The sequence below is a fragment of the Oenanthe melanoleuca genome, chromosome 6, assembly GCF_029582105.1.
Source record: "Oenanthe melanoleuca isolate GR-GAL-2019-014 chromosome 6, OMel1.0, whole genome shotgun sequence".
NCBI classification, from domain to species: domain Eukaryota; kingdom Metazoa; phylum Chordata; class Aves; order Passeriformes; family Muscicapidae; genus Oenanthe; species Oenanthe melanoleuca.
Window position 1 is genome coordinate 33612164 of NC_079340.1, and position 20000 is coordinate 33632163.

The 20000-nt window shown below is 43.4% G+C and overlaps 1 protein-coding gene across 1 annotated transcript in view; it reads left to right on the forward strand.

Moving 5' to 3' along the window:
- MGMT (O-6-methylguanine-DNA methyltransferase) overlaps window positions 1–20000 on the forward strand; it is a 129743-nt gene that overhangs the window by 91915 nt on the left and 17828 nt on the right. Inside the window, exon 4 of the mRNA XM_056495221.1 lies at window positions 10533–10684. Within this exon, the coding sequence (XP_056351196.1) occupies window positions 10533–10684 (152 nt within the window). The remainder of the gene's footprint in view (window positions 1–10532; window positions 10685–20000) is intronic.

Genomic DNA, 20000 nt, shown 5'->3' on the forward strand with positions numbered 1-20000 from the left:
CTGAGGTGCTCTAAGGTGTCCCCAGAGTCTCCTCTCCAGGTGAGCACCCCCAGCTCTCCCAGCCTGGCTGCAGAGCAGAGGGGCTCCAGCCCTGGAGCATCTTTGTGGCCCCTGGACTGACTTCAGCAGGAGATGCTCAGGGTCACAGACTTTACACCCACACTGGGAACTCGCTTTGAAAAATGTCCTGGCGAGTTGAATTCTTAAGAGGTTCCTGATTTATCTGTATCTTAATTCATTTTAATAGGCTGGAGGATCTGCAGGTGCTGTTGATTATAATTCCTGGTGCTCACTGTCATCTGGAATTCATGCACTGACGCTCGTCAAGGTGGACATCCAAAGTCAGGGCCCAGATCCAATAATTCAGCCTGAAGTTTTTGTCCTTCAGTGTCCCCATGCACCAGATCAGAGCCCTGGGGCTTGCAGTGTGAGGGTTGTAATGTGTGTTTTAACTCCCCTAGGCTTAGTGGGGTTTTTTTGGTTTTGTGGGTTTTTTTTTAATCCATGCATTATTTGGATTGTATCTGTGTGAGATGTGTAGAAAAATTTAAATTTTACTTCAGATACCAGTTAGCAGTTGGGTTATCACTGCAAGGCAGGGTGCTGAATAGGGCTGGTGGGTTTGTGACCAATGTAGAGGGCTGGGGATGGAGGTGAATCCCAAAACCAGCACTGCAGAGGGCTGGGATGGAAGTGAATCCCAAAACCAGCACTGCAGAGGGGTAGGGATGGAGATAAATCCCCAAATCCAGCACTGCAGACGGCTGGGATGGAGATAAATCCCCAAAACCAGCACTGCAGAGTGGTAGGATGGAGGTTAATCCCCAAATCCAGCTCTGCAGAGGAGTAGGGATAGTGATGAATTCCCAAAACCAGTTCTGCAGAGGGGTAGGGATGGAGATAACTCCCCAAAACCAGCACTGCAGAGGGCTGATGGAGGTAAATTCCCAAAACCAGCTCTGCAGAGGGGTAGGGATGGTGATGAATCCCCAAAACCAGCTCTGCAGAGGGCTGGGATGGTGATGAATCCCCAAAACCAGCTCTGCAGAGGGCTGGGATGGAGGTAAATTCCCAAAACCAGCTCTGCAGAGGGGTAGGGATGGTGATGAATCCCCAAACCCAGCACTGCAGAGGGCTGATGGAGGTGATCCCCAAACCCAGCAGGGCCAGCAGCTCAGCCCAGGGAATGCCGTGTGTGCTTTAAGGGACCTGCACCAGCCCTGGCACCGTTAATTGCCTGTGATAAAACCGACCTCCCAGGCCTGGTGGGAGACTTCTTTTATACAAGAAAAAAAATGTTTTGTAACAATTTCTTGTAAGTGCTAAAATTAACTGACTTTCTTTTAACCTAATTAAAGCTGGAGCTGATGATATCACCTGTGCTGAATGCTGCTGAACATCCCGGGCAGAGTGAGCTGCTGCTTGGGACTTGGCTCCAGTTCTGCTTCCTGCTTTCAGACATTTAATGGGAAGCATCTGCTCAGTTGTTGGTTGGCTCCATCTCCCCTGTTCTCAATCTAGAACAGGGTGGTCCTTTCCAGCACAGAAGATGCACAGAAATTAAGATTTTTTTTTATCTTTTCGGCAAATTTTCCGGTCGTTCTGCTGCCAAACCTGCTGATTTGAAAAGGAAATATTTGTGCAGAGGTCAGTGTGATATTAGGAATATTTGTGCTCTCTCAGCAGGGCCCAGCTGTTGGTGTTTGAAGGGTTTTATTCATGGAGGGGAGTGGGTGTCTCTGGGGAAGGTCTCAGCTGACAGAACTCCCGGTGCTGATGAGCCCCAGAGCCAGCTGGGGTTGTCGTGGCCTGGATGATTCCTGCTCTCCCAAACGGGGTGGAAAGGTGCAGGAGGGAATCTGGAGAGAGCAGGAGTGAGTCTGGAGGAGCTGTGGGTGGCAGACAGGAAGGAAGCAGCAGGGAATGGGCGCCAGGTGGAGGTGGAGCAGAGCTGTAAGGTCAGACAGAGATGTCCAGACCATGGGGGCTCAGCACAGCTAAAGGACAGAACTGTACAGGTGGCCTGAGGAGGTAAAACTACAGAAGGACAAAATTTTAAATTATTATAAACTACTAAAAAAATTTAAAAATTAGAATTAATAATATAATCTTGAATTTGCCAACATGAATCAAAAAATGGCACTTTGTTGACTCCAGGCTAGGAGGAGTTGCAATCCTTTTTTAGTTGAAGAGCTTTTTTCATTTCTGTTTTCAAGTAAAAACATTGAAAATTTTTAACTTAAAGGGCAATTCTTCACTGGCTCAGTTTCTAAACCTCTCCTTAGGCACACCACTGGAAGGTGAGATGGTTTTCCAGGGATAAAACACTCAGGTGTGTGTGGCTCCAGGCAGTGGCTGTGGGGTTTGGATGTTCCATTCAACCAATCAATTATATATAAAATACAGATATTTAATAAATAGCTGTCTAGTTTGGAACTGTGTTCTGGGAGCTGCTGTGACATTCTCATGGTGTTTATTTATCCTAAGGGAGCTGCCAGCTCCTGCCTTTCCCAGGAATGTGCCAGCAGAGTCACTGGGTTCCACTCCTTCCTTTCAGCACAGCTCGAGGTCCCCCTTGTTTCCCTTCAGCTCCTGCAGGACTGAGGCAAAGAGCAGCTGAGAAATGAATGAACATCCTGCATTCAGGCCATGCTGCTCCCATGGAGAAGTGCCATGAGAAAGGGACTCCCCTGTCCCAGGACAGGACTGTGGACAGCAGTGACAGGGAAAGGAGAAAGGTTCAAACTGCCAGAGGGCAGGGATCGATGGAATATTGGGGAGAAATTCTCCCTGAGGGTGGGGAGGCTCTGGCACAGAGGTGCTGTGGCTGCCCCTGCATCCCTGGATGTGCCCAGGGTTGGGCACTGGGGCTGGAGCACTGGGACAGTGGAAGGTGTCCCTGCCATGGCAGGGGTGGCACAGGATCATGTTTAATGTCCCTTCCAACCCAAACCAGTCTGGGACTGCAGGAAGGAGCACACAGCAAAGGGCACTGGGATGCACTGAGGAGCCTGAGGTGGCTGAAGAACCAGAATTGGTGGTTGTCCTTCCACCTGGCTGTTGCTTTAGCAGAGATCTTTGCTGCTCATGGGATTCAGTGCTGTGCAAACACAAGAAATGCTCAGGGAAAGGGAGCCAAGCCCACACACACAGAGCTTTGTTTTCCTTGGATGTGTTTCAGGTGTTCCTGCAGTGCCACATCCCAGGGCAGGATCTGGTTTGAAATCTGTGTCTCCCTGTATAGGATTCCAATCAAAACTTTAATGGTCCAGGGCAGTGAGTAGCATTTAATGACCTTCAGTGCTATCACTTGAGTCTTTTGGGCATTGACATTGATTTTCCTTATCTTGGCATGTGGAGACAGGAGTCTCACTCCATCCTTTGAAGTGTTTGCTGGTGCACACCAGGAGCAGGGAATAAGCAGGGAGCAGCTTTGCAGGGATCATCAGTTTGGCCCCCAAATTTAATGTCATTAATTGAAGTCAGGAAAAAAAAAAGAGACTATTTGGATACCTTTGTATTTACTCAAAAGGTGTGTTTACTTATTACTTATTGTATCAATAATTTATTAATATATTATATAATTAATGATATATTTATTTGTTATTTGGAATTTATGTCATATATATGATGCCCAAATGTCTGTGCAGGTTCTTCTTTCCCAGGGTTAAGGAGAGGATGCAGAATTTCTCACCAGTCAGATCAGCAAGAATTTGCATCCTCCAAAACAAAAAAACAGAATAAGGAAAACATTGCACAGGTTGTATGACAAGGACTGACTCAGCTCTGGCTTCTTGTGTTCTTCCCTAAATGCATCAATTTTTTCTTAAGAGGTCTTAAGAGGAGCAGTGTCGACAGGAACTGGGGGTTGTGGCTGTTTATTGCAGCTCTCATCCCTTTTTTAATCTCTCCCTCCCATCATAGAGCCACTTCATTTACAAGCAGCTAAATTAAACTATGTCAGGATGTGCTTCCCCATGAATTTTAAACCTAAAAAGGCACTTTGTTCCTTGATTCAGTTGTGGGGAAGAAATGCAGCAGAGCCACCCGGCTATTTGAACTCTTTATTTGCCACATTTACAATATTAATAACACTGTTTCCAGAAGTTGTCACATCAAGTAAAAGATCTTCATTCCAGGCTGTCTTTTGGGGCCAAATCGAGACTGGATGCATGCATTTAATAAATTGTAGTCTCAAGTAGTCATTTTGGTAAATAATTAGCTCGGGTGGAAGAATAAGTTAGCATATTGTATGCATCTAATGCTGCAAATGTACACCCAGCAAACTTTGCTATTAATCAACAGTCGAGCACTGTAAGTTGGGTCTCATACATAATGAATTGTCCTTAAACCTCCTGGGCTTCATTGATAGAAAAAGAGGAGAAAACAGCGGCGTGGCAGCGCTGGAATCCAATTTAACGAGATTGCTCTGCATCCCGCCATGGAGCCATTGGAGACCTGAGAATTCACTTTTGGGGTGGCTTTAGCCTCCATCTAGCACAGAAAGGCTTAAATGACACTTAGGTGGGGATAAAATACATTTTTAGTTGATTTCACTATGAAGGCTCCAGTAAAAACGTCAACTCAGTGTTGTCGTGGAGCAAATAATGGTGCCTCACTAAGTCCCATTTTATTGTTAATTTTTGTGTGTTAATCATCACTGGTTCTTCATTTGAAAGGTAACACACCAGCTATTTTCTAAGAGAAAATTAGTTTGGGAAGATGTGCACAGATCTATGTAATTGTAAGGAAATGACAGCCTTCAGTTTTCAGTAGTGCAACTTTTTTCTGTTACAGATTCACATGTGTGAGAGTTATGTGACAACTTGTCTTCAGCCACTTGCTGATAAAACAAAGAAATGTCATTTAAAAACCAATAATTTTAAAATTATTCTGGCCCTTCATATGTATTTCATGGCAAGAGCTACCATTCAGGATAAACAGTGACTTCTGCAAATGTAAACATTTACTCTGGTTTAGGAGCTCTGTTATTAACTATTTTGCATATATATATATATATATATATATATACATATATACATATATATATATATATATATATATATATATATATAACTTATTTAAATATTAAGAATTATCTGTACCAATGACACTCAGAGCTTTGTACCAACAATCACCAGGCTATTCCCACCACTGGGGAAGAAAAGCACCAAAAAAAAAAAACCACCATAAATGAAAAAATAAAGTAAAGTTACAGAAGGACAAAATTTTAAATTATTATACACTACCAGAAAAAAAATGAAAAATTAGAATTAATAATACAGTCTGAGTCTGACATGTATCAATGGCACTTTGTTGACTCCAGGCTAGGAGGAGTTGCAATCTTTTTTTAGTTGAAGAGCTTTTTTTATTTCTGTCTTTAACAAAGTAAAAACATTGAAAATTTTTAACTTAAAGGGCAATTCTTCACTGGCTCAGTTTCTAAACCTCTCCTTAGGCACACCACTGGAAGGTGAGATGGTTTTCCAGGGATAAAACACTCAGGTGTGTGTGGCTCCAGGCAGTGGGTGTGGGGTTTGGATGTTCCATTCAACCAATCAGTTATATATAAAATACAGATATTTGATAAATAGCTGTCTAGTTTGGCACCATGTTCTGCAGGGCTGGGAAGGAGCTCTGGGAGGAAAACTCCTCTCTGTGTGGATGCAGGAGGCAGCTTGGATTGCAGGAATATCTGGGATTGCAGGAATATCCAGGATTACAGGAATATCTAGGATTGCAGGAATATCTAGGATTGCAGGAATATGTGGGATTGCAGGAATATATGGGATTATTACAGTAATATCCAGGCTTGCAGGAATATATGGGATTGCAGGAATATCTGGGATTGCAGGAATATGTGTGATTGCAGGAATGTATAGGAATGCAGGAATGTACAGGACTGCAGGAATATATGGGATTGCAGGAATATATGGGATTGCAGGAATATATGAATTGCAGGAATGTATAGGAATGCAGGAATATCTAGGATTGCAGGAATATCTAGGATTACAGGAATATACAGTACTGCAGGAATATGTGGACTGCAGGAATATCTAGGATTGCAGGAATATATGGGATTGCAGGAATATCCAGGATTGCAGGAATGTATAGGACTACAGGAATGTATAGGATTGCAGGAATATCCAGGACTACAGGAATATCCAGGATTGCAGGAGGAATGGTGTGGAATAGCTGTGGTGTGTGAAAACCCCAATCCTGAGGTGCATTCCCACTCAGGATTGATCTTGGGCTCTCCTGCCACTGGAAAACTGCAGCAGCAACAGTGGGTGCCTGGTCTGGAAAAAACCTCTTTGTGAGACACATCCAACTGAAAAAAATACATATTTCTTTCTAGATGTCTTTAGATCACTTAAAACCAGCTTTTATTTCTGATTTATGAGTTTGTTGTTTTAATGAAGCATCTCCCTGTAAAGCCATGTTGGTCATATGGAGCTGAATATCCATTTATCCCAAATATCCCCAAAAGGTGAGGCAGGTGTGTGACAGATATGTGACACTGCTGACATATTAGAGGGCACCATGTTACTGCAAACAAAAAAAATCTGGGTCAAAAAATAAAATAAAAGAAAAAGAAATAAAAATAAATAAATTAAAATAAAAATAAATAAAATAAAAATAAATAAATTAAAATTAAAGGAAATAAAAATATATAAAATAAAATAAAATAAAATAAAATAAAATAAAATAAAATAAAATAAAATAAAATAAAATAAAATAAATAAAATAAAATAAATGCACACTAAACCCTGACAGCAACAATTGTTTGTTGATGAGGTAAAAATACAAACCCTCCACTTGGAATTTTTTGGGATGCCAGGGAGCACCCAGCATAATTCAGGAATGAAAACAAATGCAGTGACAGACTCTGATGAAAGTGATTTAAATAATATTAATGTGGTTTAAATAAATGTTTCTCATGATTCCAGCCCCACTGCAAAAAAAAAAAAAAAAAAAAAAAAAAAAAAAAAAAAAAAAAAAAAAAGGCATTGATACTTTTTAAGAAAAAAAATTAAAAAAATTCTCCAAGGGTGAAAGCAAAGCAGTCAGTTTAGAGTTTGGGAGTTTTTATTTTTCAATGAACACACCTATTTTATTTTCCTGCATGAAAGTAAAATTGCCTCTTGTTAATCACAAGTTTAATACTTAAACTTTCCATAGGTGAAACAGTGAGTGCCACCTTGGCCACCACCCTGAGTGCTGCTGGTGCCTCTGGTCCTTCCCTTGGGGCCACCTTGGGGTCACATTAACAAAGGCCCTTTTCTTGTTTTCATTCCTAAACTTGGGCTCAGGTAGTTCATATAACCCTGAAATGGTTTTCTCTAAATTTCAACTTGCTCCTGTCCATCTCCACTCAGAGGTGCTCAGACATCCGTGCCTGGGGTCGGTTCAGAAACCTTCCAAGAAACCTGACCCTGAGCAGAGGGATTTCCTTCCAGGAGGGAATTTCCCATGATGTAACTCCTGCTCTTCTTACCCGTGTTTGGAGACCACTCTGACTCTGCTGTTTGAAAGGTACTTAAGGCTTTGAAGCCTGAGAAAATCCTTTAAAAGGCAGCTGGTGTTTTCAGTCGGGTATTAATGCTGAGGGAGTTTGTGCAAGTTTGGAAAGGGAAAGGGGAAGAGGGAAGGGCAGGGAGGGGAGGAGCAGCAGAAGATTCCCCTGCATGAGTTATGTGCCTTCTTTTCCTTTATTAAAGCTGTCAGATCCCCAGGAATGGCTGTTGCCATCTCTAGCCAAGCAAGATGAACATGAAGGTTTTTCTGTTTTTTCAGCTTGCTGCCAGTTTGAAGCTCTGGCACATGGAGGGAAAGAGAAGTCAGTGCATTCCTGGAGAGCAAACTCACTTCTGCCTTGCAAGGTGTTCCCTTTCCTGGCTGAGGTGGAGGTGGCAGGTGCTGGGAAAGCCTCTGGTGTTGGATTGCTGGGGGAGTGACCCCACCAAAAACATCTGCAGATGTTCAGCAGTGGCAGGGCACTGCCATTAAAGGCAGCAATTGAAAAGAAAATGAAAAATAAATTCTATCCAAACACCCCTGCCAGGGAGCACCTGGAGAAGTGAGGGATGTGTGTGAGATGGTTTGGCTTGGAATGGAACCTTAAACCCTCCCAGTGCCACCCCTGCCATGGCAGGGACACCTGCACTGTCCCAACCCCAGTGTCCAGCCTGGCCTTGGGCACTGCAGGGATCCAGGGGCAGCCACAGCAAACCTGGGAATTCCATCCCAGCCCCTCCCACGGAACAATTCCTGCCCAAATCCATCCAAATCTACCCATTCTTAGCTCAAAGCCATTCCCTGTGTCCTGTCCCTCCATCCCTTGTCCCCAGCCCCTCTCCATCTCTCCTGGAGCCCCTTGAGGCTCTGGGAGCTGCTCCCAGGGTCTCCCTGGCTGCTCCCCACTTGTTTTGGGGGTGACTGATGGGGGTTGGGTGCCCTTGGGCTGGTCCCTGTCTGCAGATGGAGGCAGAGCCTGGAGCTGCTGCTCCAGGAGCCACGAGGAGATGGAGATTTTCTGTTTTATTGGTGACATTACAGCCCAAATGATTTCCAGACTCCCAAGAATGGGAAACAGGATGATGTGAAAAACATAAGGAGACTGTAACTTTGAGCACTCCTCGTGCTCTTCTGGATAAATGGAGCAGAAAAGTCTCCCCACTTCTCTCCCAGGTTTCATTATTGTCATTATATTCTCTCATATTATTTTGTTGTAGCTCTAACAATCCCCAGTAACACAGAGCCATATCCTGCTGTGCTGTACCTGTGTGAAATAAAGGATTACCTGTGGTGTTGGGAGCTTGGTTTGAAGTCCATGACATGGGGATTTGTGTACAAAAGTTTGTGCATGGAGTCTTCTATTTTTTCTTTTAGCAAAGATATTATTAATCAGAAAAACAGCACAAGATAGACACCAGTTTTAAAAAGCAACTTGATCCTACTTCACATACATAAACAGATTCTGTTGAGCTCTGGCATTGAGAACTTCTGGCTCTGGCTCTATTTCCAGCTGGGAGAAAAAGCTGCAAGAATCAGGGAACCTCTGGATGTCCCCTCAGTTCTGGGATGAGAAGATTGCTGGCAGGGGTTGCTGTTCTGGCCATCACCCTTGTAGTCTCCACCATTTCTCATGGATGCTGGTGGGCTGTGTGTTTGTTGCTGTGCTCAGGTCTCTGCACCCCAGCCTTGGGGAGCCCCAGGAGAGCATCACCACCCCTGAAAACATCCAGCCTGGAAACCTCAGCTGGATATGTGCAAATCCCAGGCTCCCTTCTTCATCACTCTCATCCACACGTTGCTCTTCCAGAGGAAAAGAAGGAAAAAGGAGCAAGGGAAGAAACAGATTTTTATTTACAGGTGCTTTCTGTTCGCTCACTTTGCTCCTCAGCCCCTGCAAGCACGAGCTGCCATTGAAAATCAAATGAATTCTCAATTGCTTCCTTCCAATTGAATCAGGGGAGGGAAGCAGAGAGCTGAGGAAGCGTGGGAGCAGGAGCTGCTTCCTTCCCTCTTCCCCAGGGACTCCCTGGGGACAGGGGACTGCACCCCAGGGGACACACAGCCTCACCTCCGTCCATCCTGGCAGCACAGGGATGTGTCATGGGCTTGGCTGGTGCTCCTGCTCCTGACATTTCCCACATGGCTTTTTCCTCCTACCAGTCTTCCCTGGATTTTCTTACAGGTGTCGTAACACTGTCCATCTTAGAGGTTTTTGTTTTGCTGGTAACATTCTGACTCCTGTCTACTGTTGTTCATGGAAAAAAAGTTGTATGTTTCAGATATTCCTTTTAATTTTTTTTTTTTTTTTTAAAAAGATATGTTGACACTTCATAGGAAATGTTTCAAACCACTTCCAGACATGCCTTTTAAAGTCAGTGGGCACTGGCAGAATTCCTTAAGAACTCAGGGCTTTAGGATGAAATAGTCAGTGGTGACATTAATACTCAGGTATTCCCCTCTAAGTGCCATTTGTTCTTATTCATACCTGTAAATCTTTATTGGAAGGGAAAGATCATCTTTTCTTCAGTAACTGTCACAAGTTTTGAACTATCAAGTATATTGCAGTCTATGGAAGAAGGGAAAAAAGTGCTCTAGAGAGGTAATTGGCACAAGATTTCAGTGTTAAAACTTTACACACCATGATCTCAGAAGTTCCTTTTGAAGAAGAGCATTTCTGTTAGTACAGTCTAGTGCAGCCAGTAACCATACCCTGATTTTCTTACAGGTGTTTGTAGCACTGTGCCACCTTTGCTTTTGTAGAGGTGATGAGGGTGAGGTTTTGTTGCTGCTCTGAGGAATCCTTTCACCTTGAGAAGAAAAAAGGTTTGACTCCAGATTAAATGTTTCTAGGTTTTTATTTGCTGACACAGAAAGTGTGAATGCTCGGTTTTATCACAGCATCACAGAGCTGTTGTGTTGGAAGGGACCTTAAAGACTGTGCTGTTCAACCTGAGCCCTGCCCAGGCTGGTTTTGTCATTTTTACCCTGTAATGTTTTATTTCTGTGTGTCTCAGCAGGGCAGAGAGCTGCGAGGTGAGCCAGGGGCACGAGGAGATGCCAGAGCCACTGCAGCAGTGCACAGCCTGGCTGAGAGCCTACTTCTGTGAGCCAGGGGGCACAGAGAGGCTGCCTGTGCCAGCCCTGCACCACCCCCTGCTGCAGAGAGGTCAGTGCCACCCTCCTGTCCCTGTCCCCAGCCTCTGCCTCCCTTCTCCCCCATCCCTGCTCGGTAAAATGATGTTTTCAGCTGCCACCACTGAGCACACCTGAAGGGTTCTGAGCTGCTCAGTGAGGTGGTGGCTACTTAAAGTTGGTTTTGGCCACCAAGGTTGGGGCTGAGGCTTTGACATCACTCCTGACAGGACAGGGCATCCCAGGGAACAGGGATAGGAACAGTGGGAATGGCCTCACATTGCATCAGCAGAGCTCTAGGCTGGAGATTTGGGGAAATTCCTTCCTGGAAAAGGTTCCAGCTGCCCTGGGCAGTGCTGGAGTCCCCGTCCCTGGGGGCATTCCAGAACATTTGGATGTGGCCCTTGGGTGGCCTTGGCAGTGCTGGTTGGAATTGATGGCTCAGAGGGATTTTCCAGCCTCAGGGATTCCCTGATTCTGGGGTTCTGTGTCAGGAGAAAAGTGCCAGGGAAGCAGTCAGGGGTAGGTTGTGCAAGGTTGCTGTGGTTTCATTCCTCAAAGTTATCATAGATAATAAACTGAGAGTTTTAAACAAAGAGAATTGTTACCACGAAGTTGTGCTATTTATTAATTCAGATAAAAGCAACACCTGAGAAAAGTTCCTCCTCATCATTTCCCATTTATTGACTGTGTTCCTGAAAGCTTCATAACAGACATGAAACATTTGAAATTAAATGGGTGCCATTATCTTTAACAATACTAAGAGTAGTAGTACTAGTAATAATAATAATAATAATAATAATAATAACAATAATAATGACCTCAGAAGTCTGATGTTTGCAGTGCCTTCTTGCCATCATTTCTTGGAGAATTAGGGAATTTCAGGATCTGTGAGCTTTGCCAGCAGCTTTGTTTCCATGAGCATCTTCTGTGCTTACTTCCCCCTGTTATGCAAATTGCCCAGTGCCAGATCTTTCACAGTCAAATTCCAAGGTGGTACTGAGGAATTTTTTTATTAGTAGGGACCCACGTCATGGAAACACTAATGAAAAATTAATTGGTTCAAATCACAGCAGTGTGAGAGCATTTCTGCTCTTCTGCCACTTTCTCCTATTAATGTTTTCATAAAATAGAACAAAAATTACATTGGGAGGAATGTGGAAAGAGATGTCAAAAATTGGAAGGAACTGGTTTTAAAAGTTATTTAGGAGAAAGGTGAGGTAAAAATCAAATTATAATAGATTGCACTTCAGTTTATCTGCACATCAGAACTGCAGTTTTGCTAAATTAGGAATTTGGTATTTATTTGCTTTTACACATTTACATTTGAAAGTGTCTGCTCATTTCTCCAGGCACTTAAAAATGCAGAACAAACATCAGTGAGAGCATGAGGATCCAAAGCCAGGAAGGCTTTTTCTCATCCCTCTGATTTTCTTACATTTCTGTTCAGCAGCTCTTCAGGTGGGGCCCTGAGCAGTTGGGACAGTGGGAGGGGTGGAATTGGATCAGTTTTAACTTCCCTCCAACCCAAACCAGGCTGGAATTCTGTGATTCCATCATTATCAAAACCTTTGGTCCTTCTTTGCCCCCTTCCCTGTAAATGTGACCATGTACAGTGTTGCTCCTTGACAGAGGATTCAGTTCCATCCTCAAGTGCTTTTGCAGTCAGGACTGATTGTTGCATCATTTCTTCCTAATCTGTGTTTATATCAAATTTTATTTTATTTTTCTGCACTAATTTCATCTGGGGAATGGAAGGGTTTTTTCTTCTCCCACATTTAAAAAGTTCCTCATATAGCAAAAAAAAAAGTGTAAAGTGCTTTTGGGATGAAGAACTTCTCAGTTCATGGTCAGTTTTCTGCAGCTGCTTTTGTGCCAGCCTTGAAGACAGTTCCTCATGGAGAGAAAAACTGTGACAACTCTGATAACAGAAGCAGAGAGGTTTGCAGGTTCAGAATGTAGGGATGATTTATATTTATTTATATTTATTGAGAAATGCTATAAAAATTCAGTATTTGCTGTTCCAGTGGCTTCTCCTATATCTTAAATTTTTCTAAAGTGCCTTTAATTTTCTAAATCACTGTTAAATGGGGGATATGTGTTTAAAAGCACTTAAAATATAAAATCAACCATTTTTATGTTAACTTGGCATTGGCAGAGGTGGAATCTGAGTCTTGGGAGAATCATGGAATCCCAGAACCATTAGGGCTGGAAAAGACCTTTGAGATCATCCAGCCCAACCACTCCCAGCACCAGCACATGCTCACCACTAATCCATGTCCCACATCCATCTGCTTTTGGAACATTTCCAGGGATGGTGACTCCACCACTGCTCTGGAGAGACCGTGCCAGGGCTGGGCAGCTTTTCCATGAAGAAATTTTCCTAATCTCCAATCCAAACCTCCCTGGCACAGTTTGAGGCCATTTCCCAAAATCCTGTCCCTTGTTCCCCCCTGACTCCCTCTCAGGGACTTGTGGAGAGGGAAAAGTTTGGTTCCCAGCACCTCCAGGAGTTCTCTCCTTACTGACTCTCCAGTTTATAGGCACCAATATATTTATTTTAAAACATAATCGAAAATGTGGAACATAATTTCAACAACCTGTGTCATGGCCAGCACTCAAGGTGGAATTTCACTGAGCAAAGACAAATTAGGGTTTTCCCACTCCTGAGTGGGACATCTCAGAAAAGTCCCTGAACATTCCTAATGGGAAGTGATTAATTGCTCTTAATGTAAGCTGGTCATTAGCTCCCTTTCTATGTCAGGAGGCAAATTGGGTGTTGTTATTTTGAGGGCTGTGCCTGGGCTGGGGATTTGTGGCTCTGAGACATGAGGAAGGTGATGCTGGCTGGGCACTCCTGAATTTCCTGCCCTCCCTCTGGGTGGCACAGGGCACAGGGCACAGCTCTGGGTGGCACAGGGCACAGGGCACAGCTCTGGGTGGCACTGGGCTGGCTCTGTGGCACAGGGCACAGCTGTGGGTGGCACTGGGCTGACTCTGGGTGGCACAGGGCACAGCTCTGGGTGGCACTGGGCTGGCTCTGGGTGGCACAGCTCTGGCTGTGGCTGTGTTTGCAGACCAGATGGCTCACTAGGGCACAGGAGCAGAGGAAATTGGAGGCACAGCAGAGTTTTCCTGGGTTCTGTCCTGAGGGTGCAGGTCTGGAGCAGAGCTGAGCTTTGCCCTCAGTCCAGCTCAGTCCTGTCCCTTCCCAGGAGCTGTGAATTCTTGTCAGGGCTCAGAGGTCTGGAAGTGGCACTGGGACATTAATGGTTTTAAACTGAAAGAGGGACAAATTATGTTGGATTTTGGGAAGAATTGTTCCCTGGGAGCTGGGCTGGAATTCCAGATTTGCTGTGGCTGTCTCTGGATCCCTGGCAGTGCCCAAGGCCAGGCTGGACACTGGGACAGTGGAAGGTGTCCCTGCCAGGACAGGACCATGATGTTCTTTAGGGTCCCTCCCAACCCAGAGCATCCCACGCTTCTGTCCCACTCCAGCTGTGCAGGAAGGTGCAGGAGGAGCTGAGGATGGAGGGAGGGAGGAGAGGAGAGCTCTGCTCTGGAGCTGCCACGGGTGATGTGGGTTATTCACCAAGAGGGGATATTGGTGAACACCTCATTCCTGATGGGAGCCTTCAGAGGAGCTGCAGCTGCTCCATTCTCCTGCCTGTGATCAATAATTACCTGTGATTTCCTGAACAGTGACACTCCTCACTTTCTGTGGGGTCAGAGGCATCCCTGGGCTCACCCTCCCCCTGGGGCTGGGGGTTCTCCCCTGAAAGTTCCCGTGGAGAAAACCCCTCCAGAGCACATCCTGAGAGCTCTGCACCCCCCAGGAGCAGCACTAGCACCTCTCTTCTACTTGGTTTGCATTTTTCCAAAAAAAAAATCCCAGCTTGCAGCAAATTAAGAAAGAAAAGTAAATTTTTCTGTGTTTTCTGACTGTGACTCAGCACAGGCCAGAGTATTTTTTTATTCCTCTTGTGGTCAGAATATTTAAATCACAAGGTTGTGGTGTTGTTAATTTTTCTACTTCTGAGGTGATAAATTCAACATCCCCTGATATTTCCATTTAAAGGGGATTTCAGTGGCTGTGCTGCTCACCCTGATGGTATCCTGAGAGTAAACTTATCCATAGACTTTTTCAATATAAAAAAATTCTTTCAATAAGAAAAGCCTTTACATTACTAAAACAAACTGCAGATCTCTTTTCCCTTCCTTAAAATTGCAGTTAAAAAAATGGTAAGACCCATTGACTTGGTTGAGATTGTCAATTAAAGCTGGAAGGTTTGAAGCTTCAGATTCCAGTTTGTGGATAAACTGTCTGTATTTAACTTTTTTAAATACATATTTTTATATTTCAAGCACACACATGTTCAGGTTTGATGTATTTAGTCAGTCTTGTGATGATTTCTTTGTTCAGGTGTCATTAAGTTGAGACTTATGATCAGATTTTTTTTCAAGGAGCAGTCCCTGGCATTTCCTTCCCTTATCTTAGAGATATAGATTAGATATAGATAAGACTAGGATATATATTTATGGTTAAAGCATAACCATCCTCAATAGGAAAAGCAAACTCAGCCAACAGGGACACCAGGAGTCCTGGTACCATCTCTCCATGGTTCCCTTATTTCCAGCAAAAATGGAAAATTCAATTAATTTATCAAGGAAAGTGGGAATCCACCAGGTTATAGAGACTGCCAGAGACATGGATAGGTGGGAGATTGGGCAGGAGTTGTTCCCTGGGAGATGGGATGGAATTCCCAGAGCAGCTCTGGCAGTGCCCCAGGCCAGGCTGGACCCTGGGGCTGCAGCACTGGGACAGGGTGGGTGTCCCTGTGAGGGACTGGATGAGCTCTGAGCTCCCTTCCAACCCAAATCATGGGATTTTGTGTTTTTATTTGCAGTCTGGAGCTGCTCTGTTCACTTGCTGAGGAGGAGGCAGGACTTGCCCTTTCCAGGCAAATACAAAATGTCATTTTTACCTCTGATTTTTGCTGCAATTTGAGAAATTATCTTAATCTGAACTAGAGGTTCAATTCATTAAAGGAAAAGAAAAAAGTTGAGATATGTTTCTGATTTTCTCAACCCTGCAGCTTCATCAGACATGCAAATACATTTCTGTTTAGGCTTTTAGAAAGTGTTAAATATGAAATAATCTGCTCAGGAACGTTGGTACTTCACATATCTGGACATGGCAGATTCAAGTGCAGAGAGCTGACAAGCTTTCCTATTTCTGTCTGCCAACTAAAATTCAAATTCCAGAGACTGGCATCTTCTTTTATTACCATTTCATGTGAGAGGAGTTTTGATAAGCAGAAAGTCACTGTTTTGTGAGACATCTAATGGATTTTTACAATCCAATACTTTCCTACCATTTTCTGCAACCAGAAATCAATCCTCTCCAACCTTCAAAAATGGAAACAGCAAAACCCCAAAATAGCCCAGTTACTTTTATACCTCTAATTCTTTTTTCCAGCCCAGTTGGCCCATTGCTTCCTATCAACTATATGTATTTAAAAGCAAAACTAAACAAAAAAAAAAAATCAATACAAATGCATTCTGGACAGAAATATCTGCAAAATTCCTGACCCAATTCCTGTTGAATTCAGACCAAAATTCCCATAATTTCCAGTGGAAGCCCATGAGGTTTTAAGTGTGTCTTAAATACTTTATTTGAAGTTCATAGGGTAAATTGCCTGCCTGATGTGAGAGATTTAGGACAATTCAGGCCCTCTTAGGTGCAAATTTCCTTTTTGGCAGCACTGATTGCAGGTGTTGATGGGTTTTTGGTGGAGCCTTGCAGGGTGTCCATCCTGATGTGACCAGTGTGTCTGTCCTGTCATGGGGAAAGCAATAAAAGGGTCATTTATTTTAAAAACTTAATTGTATTTCCAGTAGACAATCCTTTCTTGCCAGTATTCTTAACATGATTACAGGTAGACCTTAATTAGAATAAAGGAGCATTTTATAAAAATAATTTTTTTGGGTAAAAGTGGGTTGAAGTGCACAGTCAGTGTTCACCTGTGCAATGGCAATATTTTTATTTGTTCTCAGAGAATTTGAGGATATTCAATATACAAGGCTCTGAAACTGCTGCAGAGATGTCTGGGTTTTGAAATTATTCCAAACTTTTGTTTCAAAAAGAAAGGGTTTGTGTTTTGATGATGGGGTACTGGAAGGAATTGTTCCCTGTGAGGGTGGGGAGGGGATGGGATGGAATTGAATTCCCAGAGCAGCTGTGGCTGCCCCTGGATCCCTGGAAGGGTCCCAGGCCAGGCTGGAGCAGCCTGGGACAGGGGAAGGTGTCCCTGCCATGGCAGGGGTGACACTGGATGGGCTTTGGGGTCCCTCCAACCCAAACCATTCCCTGATTCCATGGTAAATATTTGACCAAAATCAGGGCAGCTTCACTCTAAACCCAGCAGCTCTGAAAGCCACCTGCATGTGAGGCTTCTTTATAAAGTGAATTTGCTCAAAATCACATCCCTTTTCTCCCCATGAAAGAAAAGAAATCAGTTGACCCTGATCTAAGAAACACTTTGACCAACCCAGTAACTTTTGACATTGCTGCTTGTAGATGAGATTTAGATTAAAAGGTAAGAATTGCAGGTGGAAAAACCCCACCAGTGTAGGAAAATGACTTTTTTATCCAGAGTCGTGTGCTCATCTTCACCCAGAGCCCCAGACCTCAGCACCTGCTCTCACTGCAGACCTGTGAGGAATAAGTTTAATTTAATTCATTTTCCCTTTGATTTGTTGGCTGGCTTGCCACACATGCAGCCCCACGTAACCTTTGCACCCCTCCTTAATGAAAACCCATGCAATCAAGATAAAAGGAAAGGATTTTATAAATACAGCCTCCCACACCCATTTTATTAATGAACTTTCAGGCGAGTTTCCTTAAAACCCCGTATCGATAGGAAACGCCATCAATACTCACATTCATTTAACCTGTTTGGTGTTTCAAAGGTAATGTGCTTAATGGGGCTGTTACTATGGTGAGCACCTTGTTTCTAAGTAATATTGTTAATTTTTTTTCGGGAAATGACAATCTAGTGACATTTCTGACAGACTTTATATTAGGGGCGCATAAATAAATTCACTCGAGGGAAAAAATTTTATCATAAAGGTATTTTGCTGCCTCTTGACCTAAGGATGCCCCTTTCTGACCCATTTCCAAGATGACCAGTTTATTTGCTGACCATTTTATCCTGGGGGAAACAAGGTCTCTCTTAACTGGAAAAACACACTTCTCACTAGAAATTTGCATCCCGCACTCTTCTCAGGATAAAATATGCAAGAACAACATAAATGGCACACTCCTTTTTTTCCTTTCTTTCTTTTTTCCCCATGAATTGGGCCTTTGATGTTCAAGAGGAGGCAGTATTAAAGGACATCCCTAGAAGGCTGTAGAAATTGTCCCTATTTATGACAAATGTAAAATAGCACAAATCTAGCTGAATGTGATGGTGTCATTAGTTTGTGAATCGCATCCTCGAAAATAACTGTGGAGGAGCCAAATCGGTTTAAAAGAAGATAACAAAATGGTTTAAGCTACTTAGGTTGAATGCCAATTATATTTTAATATTCAACTGAGCATATTTTACTAAGAAAAAAGGCAGCGTCGACGCATGCATAACTCATTGGCAGCGTCGACCAGCTGTGCCACTCTTCTCTTCGAATCACTTTGTGCATTTTAGTAGCATGGTAATTTAGTAGAGAACTACCTGAGTGATGGCATTTTCAATGAGCAGGTAATCTACAGAGAATTTTTATATGGTTATGAGTTCTGTGCTTCAGCCTGGCAACACAAAAATACATCAAGACCAATTACGGTATCAACTTTCAGCGTGATACCCTTGCCACGCAAGTGCATGTATTTCTGCCCCAGGCATTTCAAATTGCATCTAATTTGAAATCTTTGGGGTTTTAATTAAATTTCAGAATATATGGAATTCTTCATTAGTACCTGCTCTGAATAGCAGATTATACTTCTCTCAGTCTCTCGTTAAAGAAGTAGGCTGTGGTAAATAGCATGTTCAAGAACTGATCATTTGTGGTGCCTGGATATTGGGAACAGAAATAGTGAAATGCAAAATAATATCAAAAAGATTATTAGTCCAGTGAGGGACTCTTGATTTGTATTTTAATGGAATTTTACATTTCTCTTAATGATTTGCAAATTGTCCTCTGATTATAAGATGCATTAAGCTTTTCATTTTAATGGAGAGACACAGCCATTAGCAGAAATTTTTTTTTCTGTCTTCTTTTTAGAGTGCTTCCCTGCAGCAGATAAATATTGAAACCATTAACACCTTTTGATGTACTTTATAGTGCTGCAGCTTGGACCAATACATGAATGAACATCACCCTTTTATATTTTAGCACTTTGCTGGAAGCTCCTGGTTGTTCCGTGGGTGAACAATGACCGGAGCCCGACGTCTCCCTACATTTATTTCCTTATAATTAACGTTCCAAATGTTTCAGGGAACATCATTCATATTTAATGCCAAAAGAAGTGGTAAAGCCAACAAAAGTCAAGATCTGAAATGCAGATGGAGGGTGCTGTGACCTTAGCTCTGACCATCCTTCCAGGGAGGAGGGTTTGTTAGGGATCCGCGCCGGGCGCCAACACAACCGGCTCCTTTGTTGCAGGCTCCAGAATCCACCAGCACTCTTCTTTTGTCAATCTGAAAGTCAAATTTCCTCCTTGCTTTCAGCTTAACGTGAACCCTTAATGTTGTATAAACATGTTGTGCCTGTGCTGACTTCATTGGGTTTGGCAGGAGAGCAGGGGATGAAGAGCAGCCTCTGTTTTGTGGCGGTGAGGAGGATTTTCCTGATGCTGCAGGTTTATGTAAAACACCAGGGCTGTTACATCAGGTAAATGTGTGGTTGTGAACCCTATCAACTGAGGAAAACCCCTGTAATATTCTTTACATGCTTTGGAAAATCAAATCATTCTTTAAGAGGTGCAGGACTGGGATGTTTCCCCAACCCCAAGTGCTTCTCACTCCCAAAAACCCAAATTTCTGCCTGGGCCTTCACAGACTCATCCTGTCTTGGCAGGTTACCTGTGAGAACTTCCTCCAAGCACTGATTTTAGGGCTGCCTGTTAATTGAGCAGCCTCTGAAATCCCATCAGGGTCACTGGTAGGACTGCTCCTCTGTTTGCTTCCAGGAAATGTTTAAATAATTTGGATCTCGGGAATTCCAGTTGCAGTTCATTCAAGCTGTGATGTGTGATGGCACCAGGAGCTGAGTGACTTCATGGGATCACACTTCACCTCTTCCCAGTTGTTTCATTTGTAAAATGCATACTCCTTAAAAGAAAAAAGGAAAAAAAA